Source organism: Hyla sarda, chromosome 2 (assembly GCF_029499605.1).
Source record: "Hyla sarda isolate aHylSar1 chromosome 2, aHylSar1.hap1, whole genome shotgun sequence".
Lineage (NCBI taxonomy): Eukaryota > Metazoa > Chordata > Amphibia > Anura > Hylidae > Hyla > Hyla sarda.
The window spans coordinates 39,250,505-39,274,612 of record NC_079190.1 but is presented as its reverse complement, the minus strand read 5'-3'; the positions used below and the strand labels follow the sequence as shown (position 1 = coordinate 39,274,612).

The window sequence follows — 24,108 nt, the reverse complement described above, 5'->3', positions numbered from 1 at the left end:
GATGCTGCTGGACATAGATGCATTAGGTATTGCAGCTACCATAGAGAATGGAGCAGCGGCACACAATTCTTACGGGAGACTCAGGTGCCTATTTTTTAATTCGTTGGGGGACAGTGGTCAGGTCAGCGTCACATTGTTGTAACTTTCGGGTCACAATGTGACAGTGAGACAAGTAATAACTGTCGTGTCCAAAGTCACTGATCAAAATCTGCACAGGGACCTCTCATATAAAAATCTGTAATTATATACAGTGGTCCCTCAACATACGATGGTAATTCGTTCCAAACGAGCCATCGTTTGTCGAATCCATCGTATGTTGAGGAATTCGTGCAATGTAAAGTATAGGAAGCTGTACTCACCTGTCCCCGCTGCTCGAGATGGTGTCCCCACCGCTCCAGATGGTGATCCCCGGCCTCCGCTGGGCTCTCCTGGTCTTCTCCGGTCCTCCGCTGTCTTCTCCGGTCCTCTTCTGTCTTCCGCAAGGCCTTACTGGGCCTGCGTAGCGACATCATTACGCCGCTGCGTACGCCATTCCTATTGGGTGACGTGCGCAGCAGCGTATTGACGTCATCGGAGAGGGCCGAGAAGACACCGGAAGACCAGCGCTGGACCCGGAGGGCACCCCAGAGCATCGTGGAGGGGTAAGTAACACTTACCGCACCACACGGGGAACATTAAGCTGCTATCCGGCAGCAGCTTAAGCATTTGGCGCTGCCGGATAGCACTTAATGCGATGGCCCCGACATTAAAAAGCATCTTATGTCGATGCTGACATCGACATGCGATGGCCTCGGGGGGGGTCACTGTATGTATAATAATAATAATATTATATATATATATATATATATATATATATATATATATATATATATATATATAGGATTAGCTTTTGCAAAGTTGCTTTATCTTAAAGGGGTATTCCGTCTTTATACATTTTATCCGCCATCCAAAGGATAGGGGATAAGATGTATGATCGCGGGGGGTCCCGCCACAGGGGATCCCTGCGATCTTAGCGCTGCCTCCGAGACGGGGACGTGACGTCACAGCTATGCCCCCTAATGATGTCATGCCACACCCCCTCAATTCATGTCAATGGGAGGGGGCGTGACTGCAAGTACACAGCTGTCACGCTTCCTCCCATAGACATGAATGGAGGGGGCATGGATGATGTCACTAGGGGGCGTGGCCATGACGTCACATTCCCGTCTCTGAGGCAGTGTCCGGCACAGAATGCCGGAGGCTGCACCGAGATCGTGGGGTCCCCAGCGGCAGGATCCCTGCAATCATGTATCATATCCCCTATAGTTTGGATAGGGGATAATATGTATAAAGCAGGAATACCCCATTAAGTTCAATGTAAAAAGATGTGCAGCAATGTGTACCTGAAAGTGATCCAGTCTTCCCTCGCCTTCTCATTAAATCCTTGATAAAACTCCTCATATAAAGACCATGTTTTAGTGCAGCCCTCAATGTCAATACGTATTTCATCAACAAGGGAGAAATCAGGAGCCTCTAGGTCAAAATGTAGACAATCCTCACTGGAAGAAATTAATGAAACATAAAAACAAAATAATATCTTACCACCAAGACCGATTTGGAGATTATTTTGGATTAACTTGCAAAATAGTCATGCTGAGGATTTAAAAATCTACAGTGGGAAAATCATGTACATGTGAAAATGGCTTCAAAAACATCCTTCACATATACTGTACTTCACTATGGATTTTGAAAGTACCTTAAATCCACAAGTCACTTCAAGATACTGTATTGTTGTTGTATTTTAGTATGTTGTATTGTACTGTTAATACTTACATCAGTTTGTTCCTTGTTGCTTCAAGTTCATCAAACTCCATTTTCTTTTCCTTTATTGACTGGGCACTTTTCTCTAAAACATCCTCTTTTCCAGTCTCGATGATGTCATCATTGGGTTTAAACTGGTCCCAGCGGGCTTTGAACTTCTCCAGTTCTTGCATATAAATATTCACCCTGGTTTTCACATTTTCCTTCATTATTTCAATCTGAGGGGAAAACAACAAAAGTTTTAATGTAGTTAAATTCTATTAAAAGGGGTACTCCGCTGCTCAGCGTTTGGAAAAAACTGTCCCGAACACTGGAGTCGGCGCCAGGAACTCGTGATGTCATAGCCCCGCCCCTCAATTCAAGTCTATGGGAGGGGGCGTGACAGCCGTCACGTCCCCTTCTATAGACTTGCATTAATGGGGTGGGGTGTGATGTCATGAGGGGGTGGGGCTATGACGTCATGAGCTCCCGGCGCTGGCTCCAGCATTCGGAACAGTCAGTTCCAAACTCTGAGCAGCGGAGTACCCCTTTAATAGGGTGAGATAATCTGCACACTATGACATTTCCCCAAATGTACATTACCAAAGATTCAGCCAGGAATAAATTAAAATGGATTTCCCGGGAATATACATAATCTCCATCCCAATGGGGCCAGACCTACAATAAACTGCAATACCAGGGGCAGTGATATGTGCACATGTGCCCCCTACATACAATAGGAAACAGTAACATACCTGCTCTTTCACCATTAGCTGATGACTCTCCATCATTAACTCAAATTTATCCCACTTTGCTCGGAGATTACCAATGGTGTCTAAGCCGCCCCCTGCAACAGAGCGCAGCAATCTGTTTTTATCTTCAGCTTCTTTGAACAACGGCAGAATCTGTAAAATACACAATTCAGATAAATATTCAGTGGTTTGGGGAAAGAACTAAAGAGATGGAACAGCAATATTCACTGACCATTACACCAATGGAATTTATTTTATTATTTGTTTTTTAATATCACAGAGGCAATTTCCAACACGCTAAAGAAAAGGCAGTGCCTGATAAGATGTCTTAGGGCTGGAGTACCCCAAATTTTTGCTATTGCACTCCTTATGGTAAATGAAAAATATTTCTAGTATACTTTGTTTAAAAAAATATGAAGTTTTCTATGTTTTATTTGCACATTTTCCCCCAACTCATACACAGACTTTGGACCAAAGTCCGAACACAGGAAGTGCCGCCTGGAGTGCTGAGTGGAGGGGAGGCGGCACTTCCTGTGTTCGGACTTTGGTCCAAAGTCTGTGTATGAGTTGGGGGAAAATGTGCAAATAAAACATAGAAAACTTCATATTTTTTTAAACAAAGTATACTAGAAATATTTTTCATTTACCATAAGGAGTGCAATAGCAAAAATTAGTTTTAATGAGAGTGACCCTTTAACCTCTTAAGGACCCATGACGTATGCATACGTCATGGGTCCCGGTCCTGCGATATAACGCGGGGTCACACGGTGACCCCGCATCATATCGCGGCGGGCCCGGCGTCATAGTGAAGCCGGGACCCGCCTCTAATAGCGCGCGGCACTGATCGCTGTGCCGCCCGCTATTAACCCTTTAGCCGCGCGCTCAAAGCTGAGCCGCGCGGCTAAAAACGAAAGTAAAAGTGCCTGGCTAGCTCAGGGAGCTGTTCGGGATCGCCGCGGTATAATCGCGGCATCCCGAACAGCTGTAGCACAGGAGGAAGGTCTCTTACCTTCTCCTGTGCTGTCCGATCGCCGAATGAATGCTTCAAGCCTGAGATCCAGGCTTGAGCATTCAATCGCCGAAAACACTGATTGATCCATTCCTATGGAGATGGATCAATCAGTGTAAAAGATCAGTAAATGCAATGTTATAGCCCCTTATGGGAGCTATAATGTTGCATAAGAAAAGTGTAAAAAAATCATTAACCCTTTCAATTATCCCTTCCCCTAATAAAAGTTTGAATCACCCGGCATTTCCAAAAATAAAAAAAACATTATGTAAATAATAATAAAAATAAACATATGTGCTATCGCCGCGTGCGGAAATGTCCGATTTATAAAAATATACCGCTTTTTAAACCGCTCGTTCAATGGCGTACGCGCAAAAAAATTCCAAAGTCCAAAATAGCGCATTTTTGATCACTTTTTATACCACAAAAAAGTGAATAAAAAGTGATCAAAAAGTCTGATCAGAACAAAAATGGTACCGCTAAAAACTTCAGATGACGGTGCAAAAAATGAGTCCTCAAAGCGCCCTGAACACAGAAAAATAAAAAGGTTATAGGGGTCAAAAGATGACCATTTTAAACGTATAAATTTTCCTGCATGTATTCATGATTTTTTTCGGAAGTGATACAAATTCAAACCTATACAAGTAGGGTATCATTTTAACCGTATGGACCTACAGAATAAAGATAAGGTATCATTTTTGACAAAAAATGTACTGCGTAAAAATAGAAGCCCCCAAAACTTACAAAATAGTGTTTTTTCATCAATTTTGTCGCACATTAATTTTTTTTCCCGTTTCACCGTAGATTTTTGGGTAAAATGACTAATGTCATTACAAAGTAGAATTAGTGACGCAAAAATTAAGCCATTATATATAATTTTAGGTGAAAATTTTTAAGAGTTATGATTTTTTAAAGTTAAGGAGGAAAAATTGAAAATGAAAAAACGGAAAAAGCCCGGGTCCTTAAGGGGTTAAAGGGGTACTCCGGTGAAAAACTTATATTTTTTAAATCAACTGTCCAGAACAGCAGATGTTTGTTATGGGGATTTCCTTTTACTCTGACAGTTCCTAAAATGGACAGAGATGTCAGCAGAGAGCACTGTGGTCATGATGTCAGCAGACAGCTCTGGGTTTCAAACGGAAAATAATTTCCACTGTAGTATTCAGCAGCTAATAAGTACAGGAAGGATTGAGATTTTTTAATAGAAGTAATTTACATATCTGTTTAACTTTCTGGCACCAGTTGATTTAAAAAAAAAAAGTTTTTCACCGAAGTACCCCTTTAACCCCTTAAGGACAATGGACGTACTCCTACGCCCCCGTTTCAGAGTCCTTAAGGACCGAGGACGTAGGAGTACGTCCTGTCCTTTCCCGGCCCCCCGCCACTAGCCGGAGGGGAGCCGGTGCCCGATGCCTGCTGAAATCGTTCAGCAGGCATCGCGGCATATCGCCCAGGGGGGTCATTATGTCAGGGCGCCTGCTGCGGGTGTCACTCCCGCACCCGCTCCGCCCATCTTCCGGAGGACGTAAGCGGGTGCGGGACGTGCACCCCTGGTGCTGGGGACCCCGATCCCCGGAGTTAATGTTGGGATCGGGGCCCCAGGAGCGACGACGGCGGCGGCGGCGGGACTGACCTGTGCGGCGATCAAGCAGCAGCAGGAGGTGAGTGACAGCCTCCTGCTGTTGCTTAGCAACAGCTCCCAGCATGCAAAAAGGGCATGCTGGGAGCTGTAGTTATGCAACAGGAGGAGGCAGACCACCACAACTCCCAGCATGCACTTATGGGCATGCTGGGACTTATGGTTTAGCAACAGCTGGAGGCACATTCTTTCTATGGAAAAGTGTACCTTCAGCTGTTGTGTAACTACAACTTCCAGCTTGCACAAACAGCTTAAGTGCATGCTGGGAGTTGTAGTGGTGCATCTGCTGGTTGCATAACTACAACTCCCAGCATGCCAGTTGGCTGTCGGTGACTGCTGAGAGTTGTAGTTTTGCAACAGCTGAAGGCACACTGAGTTAAGTAGCAAACCAGTGTGTCTCCAGCTGTTGCATAACTACAATCCCCAGCATCCCCAGCCAAAGTAGTATGCCTCCCGCTGTTGCATAACTACAATACCCAGCATGCCCTTCCGCTGTCCGTACATGCTGGGGGTTGTAGCTTTTGCAACAGCTGAAGGCACACTGGTTGCAAAACACTGAGTTTGTTGCCAAACTCGGTGTTTCACAACCTGTGTGTCTCCAGCTGTTGCAAAACTACAACTCCCAGCATGCACTGATAGACCGTACATGCTGGGAGTTGTAGTTTTGCAACAGCTGGATGTTCCCCCCCCCCCCCCCAAATGTGAATGTACAGGGTACACTCACATGGGCGGAGGATTACAGTAAGTATCCGGCTGCAAGTTTGAGCTGCAGCAAATTTTCTGCTGCAGCTTAAGCTGCCAGCGAGAAACTACTGTGAACCCCCCGCCCATGTGACTGTACCCTAAAAACACTACACTACCACAAAATAAAATAAAAAGTAAAAAACACTACATATACACATACCCCTACACAGCCCCCCTCCCCTCCCCAATAAAAATGAAAAACGTCTGGTACGCCACCGTTTCCAAAACGGAGCCTCCAGCTGTTGCAAAACTACAACTCCCAGCATGCACTTATAGACCCTACATGCTGGGAGTTGTAGTTTTGCAACAGCTGGATGTCGTTTCCCCCCTCCCCCCCAATGTGAACGTACACTCACATGGGCGAAGGTTTACAGTAAGTATCCGGCTGCAAGTTTGAGCTGAGGCAAATTTTCTGCCGCTGCTCAAACTGCCAGCGAGAAACTACTGTGAACCCCCCGCCCGTGCGACTGTACCCTAAAAACACTACACTACACTAACACAAAATAAAATAAAAAGTAAAAAAACACTACATATACACATACCCCTACACAGCCCCCCTCCCCTCCCCAATAAAAATGAATAAAAACGTCTGGTACGCCACTGTTTCCAAAACGGAGCCTCCAGCTGTTGCAAAACAACTACTCCCAGTATTACCAGACAGCCACTGACTGTCCAGGCATGCTGGGACTTTTACAACAGCTGGAGGCACCCTGTTTGGGAATCACTGGCGTAGAATACCCCTATGTCCACCCCTATGCAAGTCCCTAATTCAGGCCTCAAATGCGCATGGCGCTCTCACTTTGGAGCCCTGTCGTATTTCAAGGCAACAGTTTAGGGTCACATATGGGGTATCGCCGTACTCGGGAGAGATTGTGTTACAAATTATGGGGGGTATTTTCTGCTATTACCCTTTTTAAAAATCTAAAATTTTTGGGAAACCAACATTTTAGGTAAAATTTTTTTTTTTTTTTTTACATATGCAAAAGTTGTGAATCACCTGTGGGGTATTAAGGTTCACATTACCCCTTGTTACGTTCCACGAGGGGTCTAGTTTCCAAAATGGTATACCATGTGTTTTTTTTTTTGCTGTTCTGGCACCATAGGGGCTTCCTAAATGCGGCATGCCCCCAGAGCAAAATTTGCTTTCAAAAAGCCAAATGTGACTCCTTCTCTTCTGAGACCTGTAGTACGCCAGCAGAGCACTTCTCACCCCCATATGGGGTGTTTTCTGAATCGGGAGAAATTGGGCTTCAAATTTTGGGGGGTATTTTCTGCTATTACCCTTTTTAAAAATGTAAAAATTTTGGGAAACCAAGCATTTTAGGTAAAAAAAAATTTTTTTTAACATATGCAAAAGTCGTGAAACACCTGTAGGGTATTAAGGTTCACTTTACCCCTTGTTACGTTCCCTGAGGGGTCTAGTTTCCAAAATGGTATGCCATGTGGTTTTTTTTTGCTGTCCTGGCACCATAGGGGCTTCCTAAAAGTGACATGCCCCCCAAAAACCATTTGACGCTCCTTCCCTTCTGAGCCCTCTACTGCGCCCGCCGAACAATTAACATAGACATATGAGGTATGTGCTTACTCGAGAGAAATTGGGTTTCAAATACAAGTAAAAATTTTCTCCTTTTTACCCCTTGCAAAAATTCAAAAATTGGGTCTACAAGAACATGCGAGTGTAAAAAATGAAGATTGTGAATTTTCTCCTTCACTTTTCTGCTATTCCTGTGAAACACCTAAAGGGTTAATACACTTATTGAATGTCCTTTTGAATACTTTGGGGGGTGTAGTTTTTATAATGGGGTCATTTATGGGGTATTTCTAATATGAAGACCCTTCAAATCCACTTCAAACCTGAACTGGTCCATGAAAAATAGCGAGTTTGAAAATTTTGTGAAAAATCGGAAAATTGCTGCTGAACTTTGAAGCCCTCTGGTGTCTTCCAAAAGTAAAAACTCATAAATTTTATGATGCAAACATAAAGTAGACATATTGTATATGTGAACCCAAAAATGTTTTATTTTGAATATCCATTTTCCTTACAAGCAGAGAGCTTCAAAGTTAGAAAAATGCTAAATTTTCATTTTTTTCATCAAATTTGGGGATTTTTCACCAAGAAAGGATGCAAGTTACCATAAAATTTTACCACTAAGTTAAAGTAGAATATGTCACGAAAAAACAATCTCGGAATCAGAATGATAACTAAAAGCATTCCAGAGTTATTAATGTTTAAAGTGACAGTGGTCAGAATTGCAAAAAACGCTCTGGTCCTTAAGGTGTAAAATGGCCTGGCCCTTAAGGGGTTAAAGGTGTTAAACGCAGCCTTGTTTTCGCCTAGAGGATGCAGTCAATTTTCGGGGTAAAGTTGCAAAGGAAAAGTTCTGTGAAATCAAAAGGCTTCTTTCATTTTTACAAAGGTCTCAGGAAATTGGGCAACGGGTCAACTTTTCCTCTGCGCAGGTTTTGATATGTCTTTCTGGGATAGAGCTCCCTGAACCTTTTTCATGCTGTCCACAGTTTAAGCAGTACAAAACAGATGACAGGTTCCAAAGGCTTTGGAAAAAAAATGTAAAAAGTAATGTGTACTTATGATGCAAAAAAAATTCCACAGGCATTTATTAAAAAAAGTAATCTTCATTTTGCTTCTACAGTCTTTACAGTTACTGCATAAGCTGTGTATTGTGCCTGTACACAGCCTGGATGATTCACCCTTGCAGACTGCCTTGTATCTGCTCTCCTCTCTGTCTCCCTACTCCTCATGCATATTTGACAAAATCTTAAACTTTAAAAGGGGTACTCTGCTGCTCAGCATTTGGAACAAACTGTTCCGAATGCTGCAGCCAGCACTGGGCGCTCGTGGCGTCATAGCCCAGCCCCCTCGTGACTTCACACTCCGCCCCCTCAATGCAAGTCTATGGGAGGGGGCGTCATGCCTCCTCCCATAGACTTGCATTGAGGGGGCGGGGCTATGAAATCACGAGCTCCCAGCGCCGGCTCCAGCGTTTGGAACAGTTTGTTCCAAACGCTGAGCAGCGGAGTACCCCTTTAATGCACAACTGCATGTGCCAGGTGTCTGTCTTCAAAAAATATATGACTATAGGAATGAGTTATTATTATTTAATAATTCAGTTTAGTGTGAAAGAAATAGTCAAAAGTATAAAAATTTTGAAGTGGAATACAGCCCCTCCCCCTTCAAATCATAAATTTTAATTGATTACAATTGTTTAACACCATTAAGAGATCTGCACCTCAGGTTTTTTAAGTTTCAGTTCTCCATGTTTCATATTGGCTTCTCCAATTTCTTCGACGGTCTGAGGGCGGCTAGACAATATCTCCATCCCATCGGACACAAAGGTGTCAATGTCATGTAGGTGAGCTGAGGAGAGATGTACATGGAGAATGATTTGTTCGCTAATACCTTCAATTAACGTATTTATCAGCGTATAAGAAGCACTGCGGTATAACACACACCATCATTTTAACAAGAGAATTTGAGTACAAAAATATATAAATGACTTAGAAGCTCTGAACTTAAAAGAGGTTATGCAGGATTAGAAAAACATAGCGAACTACTTCCAAAAACAGCACCATACCTGTCCCCAGGTTGTGTGTGGTAATACAATTTGTCTCCATTGACTTAAATGGAACTGAGCTGCAATACCACACACAACCTGGGGACAGACATTGCACTGTTTCTGGAAGAAATCAGCTCAGTTTTTCTAGAAAAAAAAGAGATTTTTTAACTTACCGTAAAATCTCTTTCTCGAAGGATCCATTGGGGGACACAGACTGTGGGTGTATCTTGCTGTCTCTAGGAAGTGTGACACTATGGTAATAAAAAAGTCAGCTCCTCCCAGCAGGATATACCCGCCTTCAGGCTCTGAGCTAGTCAGTTTAAGTTCCAGAGCAATAGGAGGAGACCAATAGGTCAAGGAAAAACCCAAAACTGTCCGAGAACCAAAAGGAAAAACATAACTGAACACACCCTCGGACAGAGAACCAACGGGAAAAACCCAAACAAAGGGCGGGAGCTGTGTCCCCCAATGGATCCTTCGAGAAAGAGATTTTACGGTAAGTGTTAAAAAATCTCCTTTTCTCTATCAGCTCCATTGGGGGACACAGACCGTGGGACGTACCAAAGCCGTCCCTTGGGTAGGCAGATGAGTAATCAGGCAGACGGACGATCCACTGCCGCCTGCAACACTTTACGCCCCCAGACTAGCATCAGCCGATGCGAAAGTATGAACTCAGTAAAACCTCGAGAAGGTGTGCAAAGACGACCAGGTAGCCGCCTTGCAAATCTGCGAGGCCGAGGCTCTATTCTGGAGAGCCCAGGATGCCCCGACAGAATGAGTGGAATGAGCCAAAACCCTGAAAGGAGGAATCTTCCCCTTGCAGCGATAGGCTTCCGAAATGGCGGACCGAATCCACCTAGAAATGGTGGCCTTGGAAGCAGGTTGTCCCTTGCGACGACCTTCCGTAAGGACAAAAAAGGAATCACACTGACGAAACGAAGACGTGATGGAGAGATAAGCCCACAGCCCGGACTACATCCAGCTTGTGTAGTAAGCGCTCCTTAGGATGAGAGAGAGCAGGACAAAAGGACGGGAGGACAATGTCCTCATTGAGATGAAAGGCCGAGACCACCTTGGGCAAAAAGGAAGGATCTGGCCGGAAAACAATCTTGTCCTGATGGATCACCAGAAACGGAGAACGGCAGGAAAGAGCTGCCAATTCAGACACCCTCCGGATGGAGGCGATAGCCACAAGAAATGCCACTTTCCAAGAAAGGAGGCGGAGAGACACCTCTGTAAGGGGCTCAAAGGATGCCCCCTGGAGGGCACTCAGAACCAAATTTAAGTCCCAAGGGGGAGAAGGAGACCGATAAGGAGGAACAGCGTGCGCCACTCCTTGCAGGAAAGTCCAGACATGAGAATCAGAAGCCAGGGGCCATTGGAAAAGAACAGCAAAGGCCGAAACCTGACCTTTAAGGGAACTGAGACAATCCCAGTTCCAGCCCCGACTGTAAAAAAAAAAAAAGGAGAGAAGACAGGGAACTGAGAAGGTCACCGGGGAGAAGTCCTGAGCTTCACACCAACGAAAATAAGACCGCCAAGTACAGTGGTAAATTCTTGCGGAGGAGGGCTTACAAGCCTTGAGCATGGTGTGAATGACTTGTGAGGAGAACCCACAGGCACCCAAAACCGCGGTCTCAACCGCCATGCCGTCAAATGCAGCGACTGTAAATTGGGGTGGCAAAGAGGACCCTGAGAGAGTAGATCCGGGTGGAGCGGAAGGCGCAGAGGAGCGTCGTCCAGGAGCCTGACTACGTCGGCGTACCACGACCTTCGGGGCCAATCTGGAGCTACCAGAATGGCGGGAACGACCTCTGCCTTGAGCTTCCTCAGCACCCTGGGAAGGAGCAGAAGAGGAGGGAACAGATAAGGCAGGGCGAACCCCTTCCAAGGAATCACTAGGGCGTCCACGGCCAAGGCCTGAGGGTCCCGGGACTTGGACACAAACGGAAGAATTTTCTGATTGTGCCGGGACGCGAAGAGGTCCATGTCCGGAACGCCCCAGAGGTCGCAGAGCTGCGTGAAGTCCACCGGATGAAGAGACCACTCGCCGGGGTCGGGAGAGGACCGACTGAGGAAGTCCGCTTCCCAATTGAGCACTCCTGGAATGTGGATCGCCGAGATTGGCGGAACCTGGCTCTCCGCCCAGGAAATAATTTTGGTCACCTCGGCCATGGCTGCCGAGCTGCGGGTGCCGCCCTGTCGATTTATGTACGCCACGGCCGTGGTGGTCTAACTGAACGCGGACAGGACGGGACTGAAGACGGGGCTCCCAATGAAGAAGACAAAGAAGAATTGCCCGTAATTCCAATATGTTTATCGGAAGGAGGGTCTCCTGGGGAGACCAGAGACCCTGAACCGTCCAATCCCTGAACACACCGCCCCAGCCGGACAGGCTGGCATCCGTCGTAATCACCTGCCAATGAAGGGGAAGGAAGGACCGCCCCTGGATAAGAAGGGGCAAGCGGAGCCACCAGAGCAGAGACTGACAGACCCTGGGAGGGAGAATAATCCGACGATCGAGGGACAGAGGCGACCTGTTCCATCGAGAGAGAATCGCCAGTTGGAGAGGGCGGTAATGGAACTGAGCAAAGGGCACGGCCTCCATAGCTGCCACCATCCGACCCAGGACTTCCATACAAATGCGGATAGAGACTGATACATGAGTCCGCAGGGAGCGGACCCCCTCCCGGAGCGCCAGACGTTTGTCCGGCGGAAGATAAATTGGGGCAGAGGCCGTGTCGAATCGAAACCCCAGAAAGGTTAGAGACTGGATAGGCTGGAGGACTGACTTGTCCAGATTGACCAGCAAGCCGAAACGAGTCAGAGTGTGGAGAGTGAGGTCCAGATTCTACCGAGTCTGGGCTCTGGTTGGAGCCTTGATGAGAAGGTCGTCTAGATAGGGTATCACCGAGATACCTCTCGACCGTAACAGGCCCATCACTGGCGCAAGGACCTTCATAAAGACCCGAGGAGCCGTGGCTAGACCGAAGGGGAGAGCTACAAATTGAAAGTGCCCCTCCGGAACCGCAAAGCGGAGGTACCGATGATGGCCAGGAAATATTGGCACATGGAGGTAGGCATCTTTGATGTCCACTGAGGAGAGGAACTCCCTGTTCCAGGGACGCCACCAACGAGCGGAGAGATTCCATCCGGAAGTGGCGGATGAGAAGATGACGGTTGAGACGCTTGAGGTCTAGGATTGGTCGTACAGAACCGTCCTTCTTGGGGACCACAAAGAGATTTGAATAGAAACCCCGAAAACGTTCCTCTAGGGGGATGGAAACAATCACCCCCTGGAGAAGCAGGGACTGGAGAGCAGCACAAAATTGCTTCACCGGGGGAGGAGACCAGGGGGCCCGGGATCGAAAAAAGCAATCCCTCGGGAGGGAGGCAAATTCAATTCGGTAACCGTTGGACACCACGTCCCTGACCCAAGAGTCCTCAATGTGTGAGGTCCAGATGTCTAGGAAAAACAAAAGACGACCTCCCACCCGCAAGGAAACCGCGGGTGGAGGCCTTACTTCATGCAGAAGTGGCTTTGCGGTTGCCCGATTTGGGCACAAAACGGCCAGAGCGGTTGGAGTCCGACTTCCAAGACAGGCGTGCCCGGAACGAGGGAGCCTTCTTGTCCCTCGAGGGCGCCTGCCCGGACCCTTTGTGTGAGCCAGAGGTCCGAAAGGACCGAAAGGAAAGAGACTTCCTTTGGGAAGTAGGGCGAGCCTTATTTTGAGGTAACAAGGAACTCTTACCTCCGATTGCCTCGGAGATAATCTCATCAAGACGTTTGCCAAAAAGACGGCCACCCGTAAAAGGGAAGCTCAGTGAGAGACCTTTTGGAAGCGGCATCCGCATTCCAGGCTTTAAGCCACATAGAGCGGCGGAGGGCTGCTAAGTGACCCACAGAAAAGGCAGGACAACGGGCTGCCTGCATGGAAGCTGCGCACAGAAAGTCCCCAGCCTTAGCGCAACGGAGAGCCAGTGCAGATAGATCCTCTGGGGGGGATCCCACTAAAAATATCCTGATGGAGCTGTTGACACCACTCCGACAGGGCCTTGGACACCCACATCGAGGCGAAGATGGGAAGAGGAGAAGAGCCAGCTGCTTCAGTAGCGAACTTCGCTAAAGATTCTACCTTTTTGTCCGCGGGATCCTTGAAGGCAGCAGCATCTGCCAGAGGCAGCGTAGTCGCCTTTGAGATCCGGGAGATTGGTGGGTCCACAGAGGGAGGGGAAGCCACCTTAGCGACAAAGTCTTTGTCAAATGGATAACGTTCTTGAATTGTCTTGACTCCCGGGAATCTCTTGTCCGGATTCCAGAATGTCCTCAAAGTCAGCGTGAGAGCTCAACCTTTGAGGTGCTGGCTTAGTACGATGAAAGGATACTCCCGGATTGACATCCGAAGATCCTGGGTCCTCCAAGTGAAAGGTGTCTCTTATGGCTGTCACCAATGAGTTCACCATAGCAATTGAGTCCGAGCAGTCCTCTGGGTCAGATGCCGGTTCGGAAGCCGCGTCCACTAGATTACCAGGGGAATGTGAATGAGTAGAGGCAGTCCTGGAGGGGGGCGATCCAGACCGGATACGCGGCTCTGGCGTGGCAGAGCGGCGACTCCGAGAACATCCTCTGGAGGAGCGACATTTGTGCCCAGATGATACGGGAGGACCGGACCCGCGAGGGGAACGCCCATGTCTATCCGAAGACTCAATGGAAGAGTCAGACGAGGCACCCCTAGCACGCTTGTGAGAGCGTGTAGTATGAGGAGAGGAAGAGCGGGCCCTCTCAAAGGTCCTGCGCAGGGATCACCCCTTCAAAGCGGACACCATTTCGCGGGAGGCCTCAGCCACCAAACGGGAGACCTGGGTCAAGTCAGCCATAAACTGGGTCAGGGAAGAAACCCAGGCTGGAGGAGCGGCTGAACCCACCGGGACCGAAGGGGCATCAGGGGGCACCAGGGGGTCTGAGGGAGCAGAGGAGTAGGCAGAGCAAGCGGGCTCAGCGGAGCCAGGCATCTTGGTATTACAGTGCTTACAGGTATAGTAAGTCACTAATTTCCCAGGTTTCTGTTTAGAGGGATGAACAGCCCTGGGTACGGACATAGTGGGGTAAAAAAGAGAAGACAGGCACTTTCTCACCGAGATTTGTGTCCCCTGTGAGCTTCAGTGAGGAGAACTTGCTCCGTGCAGCCAGCTAGACTGAAAAGGCCAGCCAATAGGGAGGGAGGGGCGTGCCTGAAGCAAGGCACGTAGTAACTGACCCCTACACACAGAAAATCGCACCCACGGCGCTGATTGGGCGCTGCTTCGCGCCTCTGAGAGCTCCCCCGCCCAATGGGCGGAGCTACAGCCGCCGAGGAAGAACTGTCATGGCGCTCGCTCCTTGTCCCGAGCACACCTGCCTATTGCTGTATATGTGCTCGGGGGAACGGAGCGGGCGGCCAGAGCACCGGCAGAGGCTGCTGGCGAAGTGAAAGTAAAAGGAAGCCGGCGCTGAAGCGCCCGGCTCATAACAGCACCGCGGCTGCAGCCGCGTATAAGGCGCTGTAAGATATGACATAAGCCGGCGCTGAGAGCGCTCGAGCCGAAGAAGCGCCGCAGCTGACAGCCGCATATAAGGCGCTGAGTAGTGGCCAAAACACACACAATAAAAGATTTTCATATAACATGCCCGAAAAACAAATGTGCCTTATAAAAACATGCCCCCTTAGGTGTAATTGCTCCCCCAGCATAGTGCAGCCCTGTTAAACAAGCCCCAAAAACTGAGGGTGGGCCAAAACAGGGGGTCTCCAGAGGTTGAAAGGCTGTACCTGTGGAAAAAGTACTTACCTCAGTCAGAAGAACTTACCTAATGGAGTCTTCAGTGATGTCTTCAGTCAGCTTATCGTCCCTGCATCACGCCTGGCTGCTATGCGTGAGCGAGGCGAGCAGAGACATAGGGGGACCCGGACCCATGAGGTACCACCCAGGCGCTGACCGTTGGCAAGAGGGGGTTAACAGCGCATATACGCAATGTCTGTGCCCCCTTACTCGCAATGGGGAAACAGTGAACCGCAGTTCCTGAGTCCCCACCTGAAAACAGAAAGAAAAAGGAATAAAAAACTAACACATCCCTATATTAGGAAAACAAAAAACAGAAGACCTGGTCTGGGCAACCCAGACCAGTCCACCTCCTTCAGACACTAAGCTTAAACTGACCAGCTCAGAGCCTGAAGGCGAGTATATCCTGCTGGGAGGAGCTGACTTTTTTTATTACCATAGTGTCACACCTCCTAGAGACAGCAAGATACACCCACAGTCTGTGTCCCCCAATGGAGCCGATAGAGAAATACTGTTTTTCTAACCCCTTTAAATCATTCCAACCCATTTGTCACATCATTCCCCCTCCTCCTCAGTCTGACTCCTCCTGTGCCACAACATTCTTCCCCTTTATCAGCCCCTGTGCCACATGATTACCTCCCCCCCGCGCTGTTGCCCGACTGTGCCACATAATTTCACCCCTCTGATCCACCCTGTGCCCTTGTGCCACCTCATTCTCTTCCCCTCTGATGCCCCATGTGCCACATCTTTCCCCCATCCATCTGCTCCTTCCTATGCCACATTTCCCCCCCCCTCCACCTGTATGCTCCCCTGTGCCACATGTTCCCCCTCACCCATACCTGGTCTCTTCACCCAGCCATCAGCTCTTACCCCATCCATCAGGTCAAGCCTCCTCATATAGCACGGAGTCCTCAGAACTGCTGCCGCTACTTTTTGTCCCTGTCTTGGCCAGAATCTGTCATGCCTCAGTCCTGGTGGGACGCTTCTCGATAGACAGCCTCCAGGAAGTGCTGACTGCGCAATTAACAAAAGCCTGGCAAATCAAGTGCCAGGCTTCCTCTTGGCAATGGTCAGATCTGTCTGACGGGTGAGGGCTGTTGGCACATTACCTTTAACGTCCAGGGCTGACAACCAGGGAGCCAGCACAAAATTCTCACCATGGCGATCTAGGATTTGTCTAGCCCTGCCCCATGCTAGTTTTAGTTGAACAGTTCTTTAACTGAAGCTAAGCCCCATTTCTTCATTCTGCAGATCAATGAGGGCCCCAGGCGTGGGACCCCAATTAATCAAAATGAAAGTCTTTTGCCATTGTTTATTTTGGAATAAATAAAGTAGTGTTTCCTAAACAGCTTCAGCTGTTGCAAAACTACAACTCCCAGCATGCCCGGACAGCGGAAGGCCCACTGGATGCAAAACACTGGAATAAAGAAAACTTTGGACTTTAAAACCTATAAAGCCTTACTCAAAATACAATATGTAAAAGATACATTTTCCTTCTTTAGTTCCTTAATTTACCTTGGATAGATTTCTTCAGGGATATCAGCAACGAATCAAAGAGCTTCTGAATGAGATCATCAATAACCGCTTTGACCGGACTGCAGTTAATGGTCAAACAGTCGATCTTTATAACACTACATAACAATAAGAAGAATGCAAAATAACATTATATATGCTCATGCTTTTGTAGCCCTATTGTACAATAGCAAGAAAGACCATTATCATTTCTGATACAAAGAGATATAAGAGATATAACATTCTCCAGCATTCCCCGATTCAGCTTACGAAAGGAGATTGCACTGGCAAATTGTACTTTGGAAAGTGTAATCTATACATCCAACATGTGATCGACTGCAGGAGAAACTACAAGTCCTGCTGCATTACAGGAGAATATTTAACCTGTGAGAGGTGTGTCTGTCAGCAATGTATAGACTGTTTCCAACGGCAAACAGCAGAATTGTGAATGCAGCTCTGGGCTACAGATGTAGGCTGTAAGGCTCTGTTCACACGGGAGACATTGAGATTTTGTCAGGCTCTGCGATATTTCTAGTGCAGTCTGTAGAGCTATTCTTGTTTCTAAATATAACAGAAACCTAATGGACACCTGAGGACCCCATTATAACTTAAACCAGACATAAGATAGATAGATAGGAGATAGATAGGAGATAGATAGATAGGAGATAGATATGAGAGAGATATGAGAGAGATATGAGAGAGATAGATAGATATGAGATAGATAGATATGAGAGAGATAGATGAGATATATAGATATGAGATAGATAGATAGATAGATAGTAGAAAGAAACGGGCAGCACTACAGTGTGCAGGATGGTGCTCACTGGTTGACTCGGTCCCAAGTCCCAGGTAAATATCAAAGGAAGGCAGCGACACTCGCGGAATGCAGGTGAATAGTGTGTGGCTTTATTCACAAAGCATCAAAAATAGCGACGTTTCAGCCTTCTCACGTGCTTGACAAAGGCCTTGTGAGAAGGCTGAAACGTCGCTATTTTTGATGCTTTGTGAATAAAGCCACACACTATTCACCTGCATTCCGTGAGTGCCGCTGCCTTCATTTGATAGATAGATAGATAGATATGAGCTAGATAGATATGAGATAGATACGAGGTAGATGATAGATAGATATGAGAGATAGATAGATATAGTTAGATTTGAGATAGATGGATAGATAGATATGATAGATATAAGATAGATAGATAGATAGATAGATAGATAGATAGATAGATATGAGATAGATAGATAGATAGATCTATTTATCTCTCATATCTATCTCATATCTATCTATCCATCCAACCATCTTTGCAGTCATGGAAAAGTAAAGCAATGATTAATATGAACAGAATGCAACTTATGATCAGTACTAGATAAATAATGTAATGTTCTATGGCCCCAACATTAGTTTTTTTTTTTCTTTTTTTCTTGATGCAGGACACAAGTATTACTGCTCTTATATCGTGTGGGGCCCAAGTGGTCAGACCCCCGTAATCAGCTACTTGTGGATAGGGGATAAGTTATTTTTCGCTCGCTGGAGTACTCCCTTAAAGGGGTACTCTGGTGAAAAACTTTTTTTTTTCCTTTAATAAACTGGTGCCAGAAAGTTAAACAGATTTGTAAATTACTTCTATTAAAAAATCTTAATCCTTCCTGTACTTATTAGATGAATACTACAGTGGAAATCATTTTGCTTTTGAAAGACAGAGCTCTCTGCTGACATCACAAGCACAGTTCTCTCTGCTGACATCTCTGTCCATTTTAAGAACTGCCCAGAGTAAAAGGAAATCCCCATAGCAAACATATGCTGTTCTGGACAGTTCCTAAAATGGATAGAGATGTCAGCAGAGAGCACTGTGCTCATGATGTCAGCAGACAGCTCTGTGTTTCAAAGAGAAAAGAATTTCTGCTGTAGTATTCAACAGCATGGTTAATGGAGGAGTCTGTAAGTATGTAGCTGTTTGTATTGCTGTGATCAACATTACTACGGCTCTATTATTGCCATAGCAGGTGAGAAGGAGAGTAGAAGTCTAACGTGCATACGCAATATTGGGTTTTTCTTGATGTAGCTATATAGTGTTAATAGGAGTGGATGAGTCTTTCATACCAGTGGAATTATTTGGTGCTACTCTTTGTTAGCATGGAGGCATATTTGTAGTCCTAGGAGTGTGGTGATTCTGTTGTAATAGTAAGGCTGTGTTCACATGCTTTGGCCGATTAGCAATATTGAAGCTAATAATCGCATGCCTTTTTTCCGCGAATGACTGCAATGGCTGTAAAAGATAGAACATTTTACAGCAATCAGCATCTTTGCTGTAAACCACGCTATTCATAATGCGATTGTGGTCATCTGCGGCAAAAGCGCATGTGCTAATTAGCTATGGTACCATTAATTAACAGCAGCGTGTGAACACGGCCTAAGGGACCTACTAGATGGCTCAAGCAAGTCTGTAAATGAGCACTGATCTTTGTGAGGGTGTTACAGAGCCATCCCAAGGCTCAAACTATTCTGCGCACGAATGAACGTTGGATCAGGAAATTACACACGGAGATGTGCACCAAGGGACAATGATTTTTCAGCCCATCAAAACAACCCGATCAACCAATGAACAAGCGTTTGCTTAACCCAATTACACAGGCTGATATCGACCAGTTTGGCTCATAATTTCCCCATGTGATGAGGCCTTTACCCTCAAGTGTCATTTATTGCTCCCAAGTGTTTTTAGGTATTTTATTTTTTGTTCAATCCTAGGTATGTATACCCCTACACCACTGTTTCCCAACCAGGGTGCTTCCAGCTGTTGCAAAACAGACATTCTAATATGCATGTAGTGCAGTGTTTTCCAACTACTGTACCTCCAGCAGGTGCAAAACTACAACTTCCTGCATGCCTGGACAGCCAAAGGCATGCAGGAGGGGTTTTTCAAATTTTTTTTACTTTTATTTTTTTACTTTTATTTTTACACTTTAATAGTCCCCATAGGGGACTATTTATAGCAATCATTCGATTGCTAATACTGTTCAGTGCTATGTATAGGACATAGCACTGATCAGTGTTATCGGTCATCTTCTGGTCTGCTCTGCTCGATCGAAGACCAGAGCAGAAGACCCGTGGAAGGCAGTGGAGGCAGGTGAGGGGACCGCCGGCCACCATACTGGATGATCGGATCGCTGCGGCAGCGATGCGGGCGATCCGATCATCCATTCAAAGTACCAAGATGCTGCAGATGCCGTGATCTTTATTGATCACGGCATGTGAGGGGTTAATGGCGGACATCCGTGCGATGGCGGATGTCTGCCATTATGGGCGGTCCCTGGCTGCTATCAGCAGCCGGCGCATGACGAGAGCATCGCTCCGATGCTCGCAGTTATGCATAGGACGTAAATGTACGTCCTGGTGCGTTAAGTACCAGCTCACCAGGAAGTACATTTACATCCTGCATCTTAAGAGGTTAAAGAGCAGTCCAAGATTAGAAAAACATGGCTACTTTCTTCCAGAAACATATACCATTCCTATTTGTATTTTGAGTTTAGCATTAAAGTTTAGCTCATTTCAAGTAAAACAGGGATGATCTGCAGTACCACACGCTACCTGTGGACAGCTAAGACGCTGTTTCTGGAATAAAGTAGCCATGGTTTCCTAATTCCATACAAGCCCTTTAAATACCCTACTAGCCATTACTGCCAGGTAATCAGCAAGAACATACCTCGGTAGACGCTCCACTTCTTTACCCCGGACTTTGAGTGCCTTAAAGTTTTTCTCCCAATCATGTACATCATGTAAGTGTTTCTCAATCAGGGCATCCACATCTACTTGACCAAGCACTACCCACTCCTGCAGAGAAATAAAAAAAGGAACGGATCCAGAAAATACACATATGCATGTGAAGTAGGATATAACAAAAAAAACGTAAGGGTCTTTAAAGGGGTACTCCCGAGGAATTTTTTTTTTTAAATAAACTGGTGCCAGAAAGTAAAACAGATTTGTAAATGACTTTTATTAAAAAATCGTAATCCTGGTTTGTTTTTCGTTTATTGAAAAATAAAAACCTTAAATAACATTTTTTTTTTTTTAAATAATCGTAATCCTTCCAGTACTTAATAGCGGCTGTATACTACAGAGAAAATGCTTTTCTTTTTGGATTTATCTTCTGCTGACCTCTGCTCTCCATTTTAGGGACTGTCCAGAGCAGCATATGTTTGCTATAGGGATTTTCTCCTGCTCTGGAAAGTTCCTAAAATGGACAGCAGAGGTCAGCAGAAAGCACTGTGGCGGTGACAGAAGAGAAATCCAAAAAGAAAAGTATTTCCTCTGTAGTATACAGCCCCTAAAAAGTACTGGAAGGATTAAGATTTTTTTTAATAAAAGTAATTTACAAATCTGTTTAACTTTCTGGCACCAGTTGATCTAAAAAAAAATTTTTTTTCAAAATAAAAAGTTTTCCACGGGAGTAACCCTTTAATATCAACTCAAGGTAACACAAAGTCCAAACCACAAACGATTGCTACATCATTGCAAAAAATATGATGTAAAATATAAATAGCCAGCAATGCGGTTAAAATGCTGATCCATGGACTGTGTTATTTTACAGCCTTAAATAACAGATAAAGCCCATTGAAATGCAGAGTGCACCTTAAATCGATCCATGACAGCAGATAACCTTCTGAACAAATCTTCTGCTTTACTGAACACCGTGATGAAGCCATTTGCATTCCTCTCAGGCATCACAGAAAATATTGGCTCTGCACCCGGCTCGCTCAGTCCCCTGAACTGGTGGGGAATAGAAATGAACCTCTTCATATCCCGGTAATACTTGGCACGAATTTCCTCATAAGGAGGTTTAAACTGTAACCTTCCTTGCCTGTAAGAGATTACCGTGGATAAATAAAATATTCTGGTTATCCTATAAAGCACCCTATTTCCAACACTGAAAAGGTCTCCTACTTAAAGGTTAGATCGATGCTGATTTCAGGAAGATTTTCATTGAGAGCCTCCAGGCCCATCTGATACTGATGTTCAAGAGCCTTATATAGCTGATGATCCCAGTGCTGGCGCCAAGCCTTCATGTCACTCGACCGCATTCCCTAAAATACAAAATAAATAACCCCATGAATCAGTGCTAAAAGTCCTATATAAGCAAAGGATGTGAAATCCTCCAGATCAGTGTCTCCCAACCACGGTGCCTCCAGCTGTTGCAAAACTACAACTCCCAGCATGCCCGGACAGCCAACGGCTGTCCGGGCATGCTGGGAGTTGTAGTTTTGCAACAGCTGGAGGCACTGCTCCAGATGTTAAAGCATAAAAATTATACATTTTTATAATGATTATCATGCATTTATTTTCAATAGTGGCTCCCTTTTAGCTCAGCTCTATTCAAGTGAATGAGGCTGCCGGGTGCAGTTCCCCCGAAAATCCAGAGGGCCGGTACCATCATTGTAAAGAGAGTCAGCACTGCGACCCATTCTTTTTCAGGATCAGTAGTGGTCTGCCCCCCATTACCACAGTTTTCTTGTACACATGCAGGCACAGATGGCAATAGGGATGTCTCGATACCAATTTTTTTTTTTAAGACCGAGTACAAGTACCGATACTTTCATTCTAGTACTCGCCAATACAAAGTATGGGTAGTTTAAATTTTATTTTAAAGGGAATGTGACACCAGGGGTGACCCGGTTTCTGGCGCTGCTTACCGTGCTGATATGTGGGGGGTTCTTTGTTGTGTACAATGGAGGCCGCTGCTGTAGTATGAGCCAAGATTTCTCTCTTCTCCATTGGGCAGAACAAAGAATTAGTATTGGTGGCGAGACCTATGACCACATGATGAGCAGCGGTAGAAACCGGGTCACCTGTACTATCTACATATAAATTCAGGTTAGTGCAGGCGACTCTGCTGTAAGATTGCCTTTAATAGTAGGTAGTATCCCCTTGCAGACATTAGTAGCAGCCCCCCTGTAGAACGCAGACCCCCCCCCCCCCCTTGTAGGCAGCAACCCCCCCCCGCCTTGTAGACAGCAGCCCCACCCCCCTTGTAGACAGCAGCCCCCCCCCCTTGTAGACAGCAGCCCCTCCCCCCATTGTAGACAGCAGCCCCTTCGCCCCTTGTAGACAGCAGCCCCTCCCCCCCTGTAGACAGCAGCCCCCTTGTAGACAGCAGCCCCCCCTTGTAGACAGCAGCCCCCCCCCCCCTGTAGACAGCAGCCCCCCCTTGTAGACAGCAGGCCCCCCCTTGTAGACAGCAGGCCCCCGCCCCCTTGTAGACAGCAGGCCCCCCTGTAGACAGCAGCCCCCCCCCCTTGTAGACAGAAGCCCCCCCCCCCTTGTAGACAGAAGCCCCCCCCCCCGTAGACAGCAGCCGCCCGCCCCCCCCCCCCCCTTGATGACAGCAGGCCCCCCTGTAGACATTAGTAGCAGCCCCCCTGTAGACCGCAGCCCCCCTTGTAAACAGCAGGCGCACCTGTAGACCGCAGCCCCCCTGCAGACGTTAGTAGCAGCCCTCCTGTAGACCGCAGCCCCCCTGCAGACGTTAGTAGCAGGCCCCACCCTTGTTGACAGCTCACCTGCGGCTGTCCTCTGACAGGTGCTGCTGCTCTGCTGCCTAGTTCCCCCGTCCGTATCATAGCGTCCTATGGAGGAGCATGTGACATACAGGTCACTCTGCTTCCTCCGTAGCGTTACGCTGGGCGCAGTGGAGGAGGTGGAGTGACGTGTGTGTCACATGTTCTTCCATGGAACGCCATGATGCAGACGGGAGGACGGGGCAGAAGGTATTGGATTTGGTATCGGGGACACTGAACGAGTTCCCGATACCATGGAAATGGCTAGTATCGGCTCAGATACCGATACTAGTAACGGTATCGGGACATTCCTAGATGGCAACTTTATTACACACCCCTTTCTCTGCCTGGACTATTTTCAGGCCATTAGCAGAAGGAAATTTGGTGCCATGGCGCCCATAACATGTCTGCAATTGACGGCCGGCCACTGTTGTCTTTATTTGCAGCAATGTTGTGAACAACAAACCTGGTGTGAAGAGGAACCATATCATCATTAGTGACAAATCCAGGTTTAGCATCAGTCAACAGGCAGGTTAGAGTACAGAGGCCTAGTGGTGAGCGCTTCAATCCTGCCATTGTTATGGAGCAACACACTGCCCCAACTGCTTGTGTGACGATTTGGGGAGCCATCGCATGCAACAGTCCGTCACCGATAATAGTAATATCCCACGGTCACAGGTGTTGAATCTCATTGCAGGGATGGAAAACTGGCATTTTTTCGGCAGCATAATG

The 24,108-nt window shown here is 46.7% G+C and overlaps 1 protein-coding gene across 1 annotated transcript in view; it reads right to left on the bottom strand.

Moving 5' to 3' along the window:
• DYNC2H1 (dynein cytoplasmic 2 heavy chain 1) overlaps positions 1-24,108 on the bottom strand; it is a gene marked incomplete in the record, with an annotated part of 465,550 nt that overhangs the window by 393,134 nt on the left and 48,308 nt on the right. The window contains 8 exon segments of the mRNA XM_056561585.1: positions 1,383-1,538; positions 1,813-2,018; positions 2,535-2,684; positions 9,172-9,299; positions 16,831-16,946; positions 20,529-20,656; positions 21,455-21,683; positions 21,767-21,906. Coding sequence (XP_056417560.1) covers positions 1,383-1,538; positions 1,813-2,018; positions 2,535-2,684; positions 9,172-9,299; positions 16,831-16,946; positions 20,529-20,656; positions 21,455-21,683; positions 21,767-21,906 — 1,253 coding nt within the window.